Here is a 16,048-nt window from a genome sequence, read left to right as displayed (position 1 = left end):
GCACCCCTTCCCCGGAGACAGGACCCCGTGCATTTAATGCCTCCCCCCAGGGGCAGGTCCATGCCTTCACGGTCCTCCTGAATAACAGGTCTTGTATCCGCTGACCTTCTTTTGAGACGTACATGCATTCATTTGCCTTTCATTTGAGACCGGAACATGATTTAATGCCCTCCCCCAGGGACTGGGCCACGCATTCAGAGTCCCGTCCCAAGGCAGGTCTGTGCACTCGCGCCCCTTCCCCGGAGACAGGACCGTGCATTTAATGCCCTCCCCAAAGACAGGTCCATGCATTCAGAGTCCCGTCTGACAGGCAGGTCTGTGCACTTGCACCCCTTCCCCGGAGACAGGACCCCGTGCATTTAATGCCCTCCCCCCAAGGCTGGTCCATGCATTCAGAGTCCCGTCTGACAGGCAGGTCTGTGCACTCGCACCCCTTCCCCAAAGACAGGACCGTGCATTTAATGCCCTCACCCAAAGACAGGTCCAGGCATTCAGAGTCCTATCCCAAGGCAGGTCTGTGCACTCGCACCCCTTCCCCGGAGACAGGACCATGCATTTAATGCTCTCCCCCAAAGGCTGGTCCATGCATTCAGAGTCCTATCCCAAGGCAGGTCTGTGCACTCGCACCCCTTCCCCGGAGACAGGACCGTGCATTTAATGCCCTCCCCCAAAGGCTGGTCCATGCATTCAGAGTCCTATCCCAAGGCAGGTCTGTGCACTCGCACCCCTTCCCCGGAGACAGGACCGTGCATTTAATGCCCTCCCCCAAAGGCTGGTCCATGCATTCAGAGTCCTATCCCAAGGCAGGTCTGTGCACTCGCACCCCTTCCCCGGAGACAGGACCCCGTGCATTTAATGCCCTCCCCCAAAGGCTGGTCCATGCATTCAGAGTCCTATCCCAAGGCAGGTTTGTGCACTCGCTCCCCTTCCCCGGAGACAGGACCCCGTGCATTTAATGCCCTCCCCCAAAGGCTGGTCCATGCATTCAGAGTCCTATCCCAAGGCAGGTCTGTGCACTCGCACCCCTTCCCCGGAGACAGGACCGCGCATTTAATGCCCTCCCCCAAAGGCTTGTCCATGCATTCAGAGTCCTATCCCAAGGCAGGTCTGTGCACTCGCACCCCTTCCCCGGAGACAGGACCCTGTGCATTTAATGCCCTCCCCCAAAGGCTGATCCATGCATTCAGAGTCCTATCCCAAGGCAAGTCTGTGCACTCGCACCCCTTCCCCGGAGACAGGACCGTGCATTTAATGCCCTCTCCCAAAGGCTGGTCCATGCATTCAGAGTTCTATCCCAAGGCAGGTCTGTGCACTCGCACCCCTTCCCCGGAGACAGGACCGTGCATTTAATGCCCTCCCCCAAAGGCTGGTCCATGCATTCAGAGTCCTATCCCAAGGCACGTCTGTGCACTCGCACCCCTTCCCCGGAGACAGGACCGTGCATTTAATGCCCTCCCCCAAAGGCTGGTCCATGCATTCAGAGTCCTATCCCAAGGCAGGTTTGTGCACTCGCTCCCCTTCCCCGGAGGCAGGACCGTGCATTTAATGCCCTCCCCCAAAGGCTGGTCCATGCATTCAGAGTCCTATCCCAAGGCAGGTTTGTGCACTCGCTCCCCTTCCCCGGAGACAGGACCCCGTGCATTTAATGCCCTCCCCCAAAGGCTGGTCCATGCATTCAGAGTCCTGTCCCAAGGCAGGTTTGTGCACTCGCTCCCCTTCCCCGGAGACAGGACCCCGTGCATTTAATGCCCTCCCCCAAAGGCTGGTCCATGCATTCAGAGTCCTGTCCCAAGGCAGGTTTGTGCACTCGCTCCCCTTCCCCGGAGACAGGACCCCGTGCATTTAATGCCCTCCCCCAAAGGCTGGTCCATGCATTCAGAGTCCTATCCCAAGGCAGGTTTGTGCACTCGCGCCCCTTCCCCGGAGACAGGACCGTGCATTTAATGCCCTCCCCCAAAGGCTGGTCCATGCATTCAGAGTCCTATCCCAAGGCAGGTTTGTGCACTCGCTCCCCTTCCCCGGAGACAGGACCCCGTGCATTTAATGCCCTCCCCCAAAGGCTGGTCCATGCATTCAGAGTCCTGTCCCAAGGCAGGTTTGTGCACTCGCTCCCCTTCCCCGGAGACAGGACCCCGTGCATTTAATGCCCTCCCCCAAAGGCTGGTCCATGCATTCAGAGTCCTATCCCAAGGCAGGTTTGTGCACTCGCGCCCCTTCCCCGGAGACAGGACCGTGCATTTAATGCCCTCCCCCAAAGACAGGTCCATGCATTCAGAGTCCCGTCTGACAGGCAGGTCTGTGCACTCGCGCCCCTTCCCCAGAGACTGGACCGTGCATTTAATGCCCTCCCCCAAAGACAGGTCCAGGCAGTCAGAGCCCCGTCCCAAGGCAGGTTTGTGCACTTGCGCCCCTTCCCCGGAGACAGGACCCTGCATTTAATACCCTCCCCCAAAGACAGGTCCAGGCATTCAGAGTCCTATCCCAAGGCAGGTCTGTGCACTCGCACCCCTTCCCCGGAGACAGGACCGTGCATTTAATGCCCTCCCCCAAAGGCTGGTCCATGCATTCAGAGTCCTATCCCAAGGCAGGTCTGTGCACTCGCACCCCTTCCCCGGAGACAGGACCGTGCATTTAATGCCCTCCCCCAAAGGCTGGTCCATGCATTCAGAGTCCTATCCCAAGGCAGATCTGTGCACTCGCACCCCTTCCCCGGAGACAGGACCCCGTGCATTTAATGCCCTCCCCCAAAGACAGGTTCATGCATTCAGAGTCCCGTCTGACAGGCAGGTCTGTGCACTCGCGCCCCTTCCCCAGAGACTGGACCGTGCATTTAATGCCCTCCCCCCAAGGCTGGTCCATGCATTCAGAGTCCCGTCTGACAGGCAGGTCTGTGCACTCGCACCCCTTCCCCGGAGACAGGACCGTGCATTTAATGCCCTCCCCCAAAGGCTGGTCCATGCATTCAGAGTCCTATCCCAAGGCAGGTTTGTGCACTCGCTCCCCTTCCCCGGAGACAGGACCCCGTGCATTTAATGCCCTCCCCCAAAGGCTGGTCCATGCATTCAGAGTCCTATCCCAAGGCAGGTTTGTGCACTCGCTCCCCTTCCCCGGAGACAGGACCCCGTGCATTTAATGCCCTCCCCCAAAGGCTGGTCCATGCATTCAGAGTCCTATCCCAAGGCAGGTTTGTGCACTCGCTCCCCTTCCCCGGAGACAGGACCCCGTGCATTTAATGCCCTCCCCCAAAGGCTGGTCCATGCATTCAGAGTCCTATCCCAAGGCAGGTCTGTGCACTCGCACCCCTTCCCCGGAGACAGGACCGTGCATTTAATGCCCTCCCCCAAAGGCTGGTCCATGCATTCAGAGTCCTATCCCAAGGCAGGTTTGTGCACTCGCTCCCCTTCCCCGGAGACAGGACCATGCATTTAATGCCCTCCCCCAAAGGCTGGTCCATGCATTCAGAGTCCTATCCCAAGGCAGGTCTGTGCACTCGCTCCCCTTCCCCGGAGACAGGACCGTGCATTTAATGCCCTCCCCCAAAGACAGGTTCATGCATTCAGAGTCCCGTCTGACAGGCAGGTCTGTGCACTCGCGCCCCTTCCCCAGAGACTGGACCCCGTGCATTTAATGCCCTCCCCCCAAGGCTGGTCCATGCATTCAGAGTCCCGTCTGACAGGCAGGTCTGTGCACTCGCGCCCCTTCCCCAGAGACTGGACCGTGCATTTAATGCCCTCCCCCAAAGACAGGTCCAGGCAGTCAGAGCCCCGTCCAAAGGCAGGTTTGTGCACTTGCGCCCCTTCCCCGGAGACAGGACCCTGCATTTAATGCCCTCCCCCAAAGGCAGGTCCATGCATTCAGAGTCCCGTCTGACAGGCAGGTCTGTGCACTCGCACCCCTTCCCCGGAGACAGGACCCTGCATTTAATGCCCTCCCCCCAAGGCAGGTCCATGCATTCAGAGTCCCGTCTGACAGGCAGGTCTGTGCACTCGCACCCCTTCCCCGGAGACAGGACCGTGCATTTAATACCCTCCCCCAAAGACAGGTCCTTGCATTCAGAGTCCCACTTCACCGGAGACGGGACCGTGCATTTATTGAATGTCCTTCTCCAGGAACGGGCCTTCCATATATTGGCCTTTTGAGACCGGTCTGTGCATGAATTGACCATCACTAGAGACAGGACCGTGTGTTTAATGCCCTTCCCTATAGAACGATCCCTTCTTTCCCAGCACTTTCCTGGAGACCAGTTCATACATTCACTGCAGCTTCCCTGGGTAGGTAAAGGTCCACGCATTTACAGCCCTTCTGCGTAGACATATCCAGGCATTCTTCGTCATTTCCTGTCCTGAAGACAGAACCATGCACTCTTCCCCCCAAGGCGGGTCCATGCACTCACAGCATCTCCCTCCCCTCCCCTCGAGGTCCATCTGTGCCCGAAACCTCATCTGCTGGCTGCACTCCCCCCTTTTAAGAAGAGATGCACCCTCTGTTCACAGTGGCCTGGGTCTCTCAGCCTCTGCTCAGAATCTTTTTTTCTTTAACTCTTCTAACATTTTGCAGTGGTTCCTTTTGTTTTTGAGTGCTTCACAGAATGGTGTTGTTTTTGAGCAGCTTACACTGTGCTGTTAGTGGCTGAATCAGAGTGGTTTTGTTTGAGAATAGATCACAGAATGTTTAAAAAAAATCTTTTAGAGTGTCTCGCAGTGCATTTGTGAGTGATTCAGTTTGTGAGTAGCTGTGAGAGCCTTGCCATATGTTTTTGTTTATGTTATGGTAGAGGTGCTTTTAAAGTGATCTCTGTAGCTTCTTGGCACTAGATCAGTTAAACTCAAGATAAAGTAAAGGAAGGAACATCTAAGACTGGTAATGAAGCGCTTTAAAAAATAAAGTATTTACCTTTTTCTTGGACTTAATCAGAGGAGTGTGGGAACAGTTGGTTAGGTAGTGTTTCGCTTTTTTCCTGCTGCACAAGAACAAGTGAAGTCACCACAATAAAGGGTACACTTTTTGGAATGTATAGCAGCTTTACCTAATGATTGTAAAGATTGTGAGGTTGACTGGATCTTTTACTAAGAGTAAAACAAGCACTTGCATAGCCAGTAGTTTTCGCCTATGCTAATTCTATTGTCTCTGTCAATGTTTTATACATATTGCAGAGCAGTTGAGCTGTGGTGCAGCATGGCTTAAAGTAAAAAAAATGAGAGCTATGACACTGACAATTGTTATAAATGGGGGTCTCTAGTTGGCAGAGGTAGGAACCTTTGTCCAAATAGGGACCCTTCTTCCTAGTCAGGATAAGGGAGTTTCACTACAAAAATGACCCCTGCTCACCCCCTTGGTAGCTTGGCACGCGCAGTCAGGCTTATCTTAGCGGCAGTGTTTAAAGCATTTGCATATAACCAACAGTAATACAGTGTAAGCACTACGAAAGAACACCACACCAGTTTAGAAAAATATCTAATATTTGTATATATTTAAGACAAGACCAAAAACGATAAAAAATCCACAATACAGTACTTGAGAAATATTTACTTAGCAAGATGCCTTCTAAACTGCAGAAATACCTTAAAAACACAGTTCGTACGAGTTGATAGCTCCGTCCAGTGCTACCGCGATGCTGAAAACAACAGAGTCTAACAGTTCCAGCCGACCGCGTCGATACGGACCAGCAAAAGCGCGAACCGACTCGGTGACAGTACCTTTCTCATTGCGGCTTACAAGGGGGTGTGACCCTGTCGTGGCAACCGCCGCTGTGTTGCAAAATGGAAGCGGTGCAGGGCGCGGTGTCCTCTCGATGCGGTGTAGGCAGTGGCTCGATGACTATCTGGATGGCGTCGGTGAGACCAAGGCTTACTGTGCTGGGTGAGACTGTGCTCGATGCGGTGCTGGCAGGTTGCAGTGCAGGAAACAGAGCTGGGTTGTAGGAGCTGGCGTCGGTCGGCCCAGACAGCTGTGTGCGACGAGGCGGTGCTTTGTGAAACTTTACGAGCAGTGCCCCCAACCACGACTCGGTCACAGGTGTCGAGTCAGCAACAGCGTCGGTGAGACCAGGATGGCAAAGTGAAGCGAGGCGGTGCGTACTGTTGTGCCCACAGGTCACGGTGCGAGCAGCAGCTCGGTGGCGGTGGCATTGGTCGTGGTCCTCGCCAGTGAGACCAGGGTTGCGGTGCGAGATGCGGACGGTGCGGTGTATGGTGCTGTCAGGACACAGAGCCAGAAACTGAGTCAGTGACTGAGTCGGTTGCGGTTCCCTTTTCTGTGGCAACTGAAACAGCAGTTCCAGAAGCGGTACCCAGAGGTTGATGAAGTCTTTGCAGTCCCTGAAACTTCAGAACAGGAGACCAGCTTGATTTCAGGCCCATGGAGATACTCAGCACAAGTAAAGAAAGTTCAGTCCAGTCCTTTCACTGCCCAAGGCAGAAGCAGCAACAGCAACAGCAACAGCAGGCCAAACCAACAAAGCAACAAAACAGCAAAGGGGCAGTACTCCTCCTGGCAGCTCTTCAAGCTTTTCTTCTTGGCAGGTACCTTGATTCCAGCGAGTTCTAAAGTTCAGAGGTTTGGGCCCCAATTTTTGTAGCCCAAAATCCTTTGCCCTTTCCGGCAGAGAGTGTCTTTGCCCAGCCAGAACCAGTTCTGCCCTCTTTGGTGCCTCTTCCTGGCAGGAGGTGGAGAGAGCTTTCTCAGAGGCAGACCAGGCCCATTCAGGTGAAAGGAAATCTCCTCCCCCTCCTCTAAATGCAGCACAGGTCTACTCACCCCTTCCCTGACGCATCTAGACTCTCTGGAGCCACTGCTCCTCCCCAGTGCCTGTCATCCAAAACCCAGACAAGTCAATCCATAAACCCAGCAGAGGCCTACTGGATGGCTGAGCAAGAAAGTACCTACTTTCTAAAAGTGGTATTTTCAAACACAGAATTTAAAATCACCTTCACTAAAAGATGCATCTTTAGATTCTGAGTTCAGGCATACTATACTAAATTCTATTTTTCTACCTTGTTTCCAGGGCCAGTTATGTTTATAAGATGTTATAAACAATCTCCCCCATTCTGTCCTATGGGAACAGGCAGCCTTGCAATAGTGAAAAACGAAATTGGCAGTAATTTACTATCAGGACATGGCACACACACCAGGGCATGTCCTACCTTTCACATCCACTGCACCCTGCCCACAAGGGGAACCTTGCGCCTACCTTTGGGGTGACTGACATGTAAGAAAAGGGAAGGTTATGGCCTGGCAAGTGGGTACACTTGCCAAGTCGACAATGCAGTACCAGACTGCACACAGACTCTGCAATGGCAGCCAGAGTTACATTTACAGGTTGCTTGTGTGGGTGGCACAATCCAGTGCTGCAGCCCACTAGCAGCATTTGATCTACAGGCCCTGGCACACATGGTGCACTGTACTAGGGTCTGACTAGTAAAGCAAATATGGCAATCATGGAATCACTAATCCATAACAACAATTTACAGGGAGAGCATATGCACTTTAACACTGATCAGCAGTGGCAAAGTCCCCAGAGTCCTAAAACTAACAAAAACAGGTCAGGAAACAACAGGAGGAAGATGCAAAAGGTTTGGGGATAGCCCTGCAAAAAGGGCCATTTCCAACAACAAAGCTTGCTGCGTCATATCGCACTTCTATTGTTTATTTTAAGCCATGTTACACAGCAGCTCAACTGCTGTGTAACATGTAAATAAGAAAAAAAAACATTGACAAAGCCAATAGATTTTGCATAGGTGAAACCTGTTGGCTTTACCAATGTTTGCTGTAGTTACAAAGAGAACGCATGTAACTGTTAGATTGCTCCCAGAGTTCAGGTTTGATTCTTAACAGTTGCTTTTTTAATTACTCATTAATTTTGGACACCACGATTTAAGAACATAATATACGTGTCGTTTTGTTTCTTTGCAGACCTACAATGTTTGTTTGCAAGCACGTTTTCACATGCACAAAAGTATATATTGAGCTGTGATGCACAAATCATATGAAGAAAACAGTTCGCTATTTCGTATTAACTGTGAGACTTCAGACGGAAAAAACAATGTTTTCTTTCATAGACCTCATTATTTGATACAGACGCTTTCATCAGGAAGTTCAGGACTGTAATTAATAAACAGCATCACAGTACTTGTATGTTCTACACAACCTTTTAAGCTGAATTCCTGAATTTATAAATAACAAATAATTCTTTGTGCCATCTAGTACCTAAATTTGTGGCATGGTTTAGAACCGCAAACCCGCGCCGGAGACTGCAATAGGTAGCTTACTTAATCCTCCTTACGTTTTGGGTGTAACGTACTTTGTATCTTAATAAAAAATGCTTTTGTTGTTTTATCTCTTTATGACTCTCTTTTTTTGTTACATATCAATTACGGTTCTTTGTTTAAAGGCCATTTCATTTTTTGAAAGCAGCAGTTCACATGTTAAAATAGAGTGCATTGAAATATGTAGTGCAAACAGTTATAAACAGAAATGTTTATCTTTTGTCGTACCCATTTTACACATAACTACCAGCTGATTTGTTGATTTTATACGTTTACTGCGTCTCATTGCATTCACCAGCAGACTTCTGATGGAAAAAAATATTGTACGCATTTAACACATGCACTGTCTCAGTTGAAATTGTACGCTTTTTATATTTCTATGTAGAACTAATCTCTCTCTCTTTACACGTTTAAACATTTTTGGCTGTCTTTCACCTATATTAAATGCACTCAGTGGCCACATGAGTATTTAATCTGCCAGACTAGCTAATCCCACACATAGCACGAACATTTCAAAGTACAAAACCTGCATTTGAGTCGCGGCGTCACGTTAAGATATGGTGATCTTGGGCAGTTCACACTGTTTATGGCCCGTTCACAGTCAAGATGTATGAAACTGTAGACACAAGTGATAAAACTCTTTTCGCAGAAAAGACGCCTCCATCCTTTAACACAATTCTCAACAATGCTTGCATTGTACTTGGCACAGACTGTCGGTATCTAAACCATCTGCATTGAACCTCAAAGTGAAGGTGCCGAAAGCGAGCATTGTTGAGATTGTGTTAAAGGCTGGCTGCCTCTTTCCTGTGAAGAGATCTTGTCATTTGTGTTGATAGTTTCTGAAGTTTGACAGTGAATGAGTTATAAACATTTTGAAGTGCACAAGTTCACCATATGTTACAGTGACGCCGCGACTCAAATGCGGGTTTTGTCTTTGAAAAGTTCATGCTTTGTCTGTAATTGCCGAGCCTGTCGTAGTAATTACTAATTTGGTCATGGAGTGATTTTAATGTAGGTGAAAGGAGACGACCACAAATATATTAACGCATAAGAAAAGAAAGATTAGTTCTACATCGAAATAAAGGCGTACAATTTCAACTGACACACTGCATGTGTTAAATGCATACAATAGTTATTTTTTCTGTTGGAAGTTTGCTGGCGAATGGATTGAGATACAATGGGTGCATAAAATAAATAAATAAGCTGGCAGTTATGTTTAAAATGTGTAAGAGCAAAATGTAAATGTTTCTGTTTTGGATTGTTTTACATAACACAGTTCCATGCCCCGTTTCAAACGATGAAATGGTCTTTATATAGAGAAACATAATTGAAATGTTTCCAAAAAAAGCACCTTCAAGAGATGAAATAGCGAAAGCATTTTCATTAAGATGCACGGTATATTACATTAGAAACCAGAGGAGGTTTTAATTAAGTTATTTACCTATTGCTATCTCCCGCGCTGTATTTAATGTTCTAAAACGCGCCACAAAGAGAAGTACGCGATAGCACAAAGAATTATTTGTAAAGTCAAGAATTCAGCTTGAAAGTTTGTGTAGCACAAACAAGTAATGTGAAGGTGCTAATTAAGTACAGTCCTGAAGTAAGTGATGAAAGCGTTTGTATCAAACAATGAGATCTGTACAAAAAAAACATTGTTTGTTACATCAGAAGTCTCACGGCAAAAGTATTAATATCAAATGGAGAAATGTTTTCCTGTTAAAATTATTTGTACATTACAGTTGCATGCAGTGCTTTTGTGCATATGAAAATATGCTTGCAAACATAAATATTGTCTCTCTGCAAAGAAATGAAACAACATGCATTTTATATTCTTAACTCTTGTTGTTCAAAATGAAGAAGTAATTAAAAAAGCAACTCTTTAGAATCAAACCTGAATTCTGTGAGCAGTGTAACAGTTACATGCATTCTCCATGTACCTATAAAAACGTGCTCTAAATGCAGTCACCAAAGTCGCTTAGTATTCTAACCACTCCAAATAAGACATTCTGTGAATCAAGTGAGTACCATCCGTTCTCTACACTGGCTGCCTATGGCACAGAGAATCTACTTCAAGACCCTGTGCCTTTCCTTCAAGATCCTCAAGTTGGCCTCCCCCCAGATTCTTAAGAATCTTTTGGTGCCTTACGTGCCCTCGCGCTCCTTGAGATCCTTGGGCCAAAACTTGGTCGTGGTCCCACGGTTTAGACTGTGCAGGGCTGGAGGTCGCTCCTTCCGGGTTTTGGCTGCAAAACTGTGGAATTCTCTTCCGTCCCACATTCGTGAAATAGATGAGCTTCTGAAGTTCAGGAGGGCTATTAAAACGCATCTGTTCCCTCATAGATCTTAGTATTCTGATCTGTGCGCTTCCGCCCTTGTACTGCTGTGTTGTGTCTGGGTACTCTTTCTGAAGCGCCGGGACGCCCCTTGGCTGGGGCAGCTGTGCGCTATAGAAGTGTTATTAACATAACATAACATAACATTCTGTGAGCGTGTTTGCAATGAGAAACCTTCAAGTACAAAGATTCAATCACCAAATAAGCTGGATGTTTTAAAGAATCCAAATCGTGAGCACAGCTGCTCAAACGACATGAAGTCACCAAACACGCTTGATTTTGAAGAAAAAAGTCGGTCCATGAAAGAAAAATTGTGGATGAAAAGTTCAAAGGAAGGGGTACTTGGTCCAGGCTCCAGTGATGGGATAAACACATGAAGAGAAACTTGAACCCAACAATAGGATGCAACAACGAACAGAAAGCAAGGAAAACAGAGTGGCAAGCAGATGATCAATTGGAAAGTAAAGGCTAAGCCCTTTTAAGATTTTTTTTTTATTACAATATATTTCACAAGCGCAGTGCAAAAGGCGCCTGGCTAAGCACCACTTTAAGTGAGCTAACAAAGGTTTTAGATTGAATTATTTATACCAGAGGAATTGAATTATTTTTGCCACCGAAGGCCAGTGCAGCTGGCGACAATTGGCAGTGATATGGTTCCTGACTGCGCTGAGAAGCACACTGCTGCTTTTTGCACTAATTGTCGTCTTCTAATTAGTTTCTTTGATGAGCCAAGGAGCGTACGTTTGCAAAGTCCAAGCGAGTCTGGACATTTGCTTATGAAACAAAGAGGATTAAAATGCAAGTCCTCTTTAAGAACCCAGAAACACCTCCTGGGGATATTAGTGTTTTGTGGTTCAAGGGGTACATTTGCATTCTGTACAAGTCCCAGATTTTTAAAGGAGTTCTGAGGAGAGGGCGTAGGACCCGTAACATTTGGTCAGAAAGAGGCCTCCCCAATTCTCCATAAAGTACTATGCGATTGATGCTTTGATCCTGGGGGGATTCCATTTAATTAAATTGTCAGCCATCCATCTGAGAACAAAACAGTTTTTCTTGAATTCTGATGAATTTTATGGATTTGTTGGCTTTTGATGTCAATGTGAACAAAAACTGCGCATTGTCGGCATACAAGTATAATTGGACCCCAGATTTAGTGGTGCGAAGGCTAGTGATACCCACATATACTTTAAAAAGGAGAGGAGGTAATATTGAGCTCTGTTTGCTGAACGCGCAGAGTGACAAGGGACTGTTTTGCGACAGCGTACACAAATGATTTGATGCATTATAGCGCAGTCTTGAAGCTCAAATATCTTGACTCTTTCAAGAAGGGTAAAATGATCTATGGTATCAAACGCTGCGGTGAAGTTGAGAACCAATGCCCGACCTCGCTGCGATCTACCTGCATCCGAAGGTTGTCAAGTACTGAGGTTACTACAAGCTACGCAGTCTGCCCTGGCCTAAAGCCAGCTTGTGGGATGTTCAAGAGATTATTGAATAAAGCAACCTCCTGAGGCTGATAGTTTTCCTTGATTTGTGAGTAGCTTACAGTCTCTTCTGTGACCTGCAAGGTAGGAACACGCGTCTCAGGAGGCGGGTCTCCCTATGTGGCGAGAGTGTGGTAAGGCAAGGGGTTCTCTTGCAAGTATCGCAATACAACAACTTTGAGGTCACAGGGTCTTGTCGTCGCGACAGATGTATGTGAGTTATGCATCACAAACCCTTCCCTACAATGTGAGAGCGAAAAAGCTCACATCAGCCTCGAGCTGCTGTAGAGATAAGCAGATGAGAGGCAGTGCTACTGATGATAGCAGGTACAGTGATGCAACATGACACAGAAATAATAATACAATACCATACTAACAGCGTTGTCTTAGACAAGAACAACGTCCCCACTTTGCAATCCTGGTGAGCATAGTAGTGTAATTCCTTAAAGTGATTAACCCGTTCCGTGCTCAGGATGGCCCCGGGCCGCCCCACATGATGGTGGGCATGTGCGATGGACGGCGGGCGGGGCCGTCCGAACCCCGCCCACTGATTAAAAATCCCATACCACTGCGGAATTCGCGCCGCGGTCAACAGGTTAATGTTCATATTGTCATCACTACTTTTTAATGAAGGTCTTCATTTATTTTGTTTGAAGATTTCGTATTCATCGTGTTGAAGCATCACATGCTGATAGTGAATTAACTTTGCATTATTTACAAATCCCTTCATCAGGGGGAAGAATCCGTTAGTCAAAAGCGAGATCGTCCATAATGCACCTGTGCAATATAACACATTATCATTAAGCAAGCAGAGGTAGGAAATGGGACAGTTGTTCTACTGCATTGGTGGCTACGATTGTTGGTGCAGCTGAAAATGTAACCTCCTTCGTTGAGTTTCACCGGTCTAACTCTGCAAAGGTTCAACAGCTAGCTTTCCCCGCCCAAACCCCGTCCCGAAGGCTAGATGGCCATCAAAGTGGACTTTTTAAAAAAACTTGGAAACAGGTGCTCATGTTATGTTGGGCCCTACATGAAGTTTATCACCCGGGCACAGCAAAAACATATGCCATGTCTGGGCACAACTTGAAAATCTACTAGGAAACGTGGATGTCTTCAAGGGTACCACCAACTCTTCAAGCGAAGTCTACCTTCCTTTCACTCTGAGCAGTCAAACGTTGAGTATCACCGCACATTGGGTTTTTTAACCGTGCTTTGGTGATATACGCTAAGAGATAGATTGGAGTCACTGAGAGCCCATCCTGGAGCCATGGTAGTCACCCTCCAGCGTTGGGCCTGCGTGAATGCTTCCGCAGACCATCCATTTAAAGTCTGGGAAGTTGAGATTTTCAAAAATATATGTTTGGAAATAGGAATGTTGTATCCTCTGAGCTCCAAAAGGCACCGGTTACACATTATTTTCATTTGGTAGCCCGTACTTCCCAGTCGCGTCCAGCCAGTCCCATTCCATTCCACTGTTTTTATGATCACTGTAATGAAGAAGGCGCTGTCTGCGATTAGATCAGCGTCCCCACCAAGCACACCTGGAGAAATGTAAATAACTTAAAACACTTCTGTAGTCTGTATATACTTGTATAAAGTACTTTATTCAAGTATCAGCAAACTACAGAAGTGTTTTAAGTTATTTACGTTTCTCCAGGCGTACTTGGTGGGGACACTGATCTAATTGTAGACAGCGCATTCTTCCTTACTTTCTCAACCAATGCCCCTGATCAGAGGGTGATACCCACCAGCACCCTACACCAGGTCTACCTTCGTTATACCTGAATTAAGTTCTATTCACCAAAGAGTGTTATAATCCACAAAATTAATTTATGAACACTGTGCCATTAGACACTTGGCCGTACGATAAGCAAATATGTCATACACGTTCTCTGACCCAGGCAGTTCAGCCTAAAATGCAAGACCATGTTCCCTCAAAATAGTAACGCAACCAACCCCCAGAACAGTTTCACCCACACTGGACTGCAGCACTCAGGGCAAATTTTACCTACAATTTGGCTGCACAAGGTGTGCTTATAATGCAAGTGCAAAACTCGCGAAAACAAGCGGGTCCATTAAGTCTATGGACTAGGTTTCAGTATTAGATTTAATGAGTTTATAAACTGCGACCCTGTTGGACATTTCCAGAAAACCATATACGGCGTTGTTTATATTTGCATTTAATTGTAACATGAGGGGCTCAAGATGATTGTAGAAACTCTGCTAGACAATGGGTACAATTGTGAGATTGACTGGTGAGTGACGTGCCTTCCGCTTTCTCCAATGCCGAAGTGACTCGTGTTTTCTCTTTGTGTTCCAGGACCTTCCTATGACCCAGTCATTGAGGACGAGGACACCGTCTCATCAGGGCTGAAGAAGCTTTACCTCAGAAAGCAGATCCCGGTGAAAGGACTCAAGCTCATCAAGCCTTCTGCGCGAGTGGCCGGCACAAAAATTATCGACCGGCAGCCCTGTGGTGCCAAGAGCCCCGGCTTTCTCTCGTCGGAAGTGACATTGATCGACTTCGGAGAGGAGATCAGCCCGTTGAGCCCATCAACTCCTTCTCCGGTGGTGGAACTGACCGCGCCCTCGTTGGCCAAGTTAGCCATGGAGGCCTTCTCTCTGTTGGACAAGACCCCCCCACAGAGCCCCTCCAGGTCCCTCCCACGGCCTCTGCATCCCACGCCGGTGGTCGACTGGGACTCCAAACCCTTGCCCCCGCCGCCGGCCTACGACGACGTGGCTCAGGACGAGGATGACATTGAAGTGTGTTCGATAAACAGCTCTGATGTTTTGGTAGCACAGAGGTCCAATTATGGACTACCAGACCTCCAAAAGACTAAGGAAAAGGGGGAGACAAACTATGCATTTGTACCAGGAGGAGAGAAGGGTGTGGGAAGGGCTAAAGTGGTGGAAGATAATCTTTTTCTCCCTCCCAAGGAGGTGAAGCCAGCTAGCTTTGTACAGACGTCGGAGATCTTTGAGGAACTCCAGCTGGAATGCATGAAACGCCTCAATGTACCGCTGACCTCCTCTGTGCCGCCCAGTCGTAGCCCCAACTTGAGTCCATCCTTTGTGAACGTTACTCTAACATTATCGGAGGACAGACCGCTAATCCCACCCCGAGTCCCCATCCCGCCCAGGCCAATCAAGAGGAACGAGCATGGCCGCTGGTCGGGGGAGCTCTCCCCAGCGTTCCTTGGAGAGGAGTTCCGGCCGCCTCAGATTCCGCCCAGGGACCCCTTATCCCAGCCCTCTTCTCGGACTCCCAGCCCCATGCCCCTGCAGGTGGGTTCACCGCAGCAAAGGGCAAACCACCTCTCTTCCATGACTGTGGGGGCATACCTCTCGACATCCCCCGGGAAGTCCATGCCAACCACCCAGAGCTTTGCCTCCGACCCGAAATACGCCACCCCGAAGGTGATTCAGGCCCAGGGCAATGAGTGCGCCAAGGGGCCCTGCATCCTCCCCATTGTGAAAGATGGGAAGAAAGTCAGCAACACTCATTACTACCTGCTGCCCGAGAGGCCGCCCTACCTGGACAAGTATGAGAAGTTCTTTAAGGAGGCGAGAAGCCCCGACGAGGCCGCCACCACCACCAGGACCATAACCACCGCCACAGTCCGACCCATGATGCAACAGTCGGACTTTAAAGCGAACTTCTCGTCCAACAATAGCAACTCTGGGTTCAAGTGTCCCGTGAAGATGTCGCACAGCCTGCAGAAAATTGTTTACGACGGGCCCGATGGGTTCAAGCCCTCTGAAAAAATCAGAATGGTAAGTGCGGATTTTCCTCTTCCTGTCCTGTATCTTATTTGAGAAATGGCGGCTCTCTGATAGGGTTTAGTGGTCACCTGTGACATCAGATTCCAAACTCCAACATTACTTTTATTAACTTTTGTAATTCAGGACTTGCACCAAGTTACATCAACTGAGATAACTAAACTTGATCTTTCTCCAAATTAAT

At 48.4% G+C, this 16,048-nt stretch overlaps 1 protein-coding gene across 7 annotated transcripts in view; it reads left to right on the top strand.

Annotated features, from left to right (window-relative positions):
* TNK2 (tyrosine kinase non receptor 2) overlaps positions 1-16,048 on the top strand; it is a 164,829-nt gene that overhangs the window by 131,387 nt on the left and 17,394 nt on the right. For all 7 annotated transcript variants that reach the window (XM_086944602.1, XM_086944606.1, XM_086944603.1 and 4 more), the window contains one exon: positions 14,402-15,858. In XM_086944602.1, the coding sequence (XP_086800728.1) occupies positions 14,402-15,858 (1,457 nt within the window). The remainder of the gene's footprint in view (positions 1-14,401; positions 15,859-16,048) is intronic.

Source organism: Lissotriton vulgaris, chromosome 11, assembly GCF_964263255.1.
Source record: "Lissotriton vulgaris chromosome 11, aLisVul1.2, whole genome shotgun sequence".
Classification (NCBI taxonomy): Eukaryota; Metazoa; Chordata; class Amphibia; order Caudata; family Salamandridae; genus Lissotriton; species Lissotriton vulgaris.
This window is presented reverse-complemented; position numbering and strand designations above follow the sequence as displayed.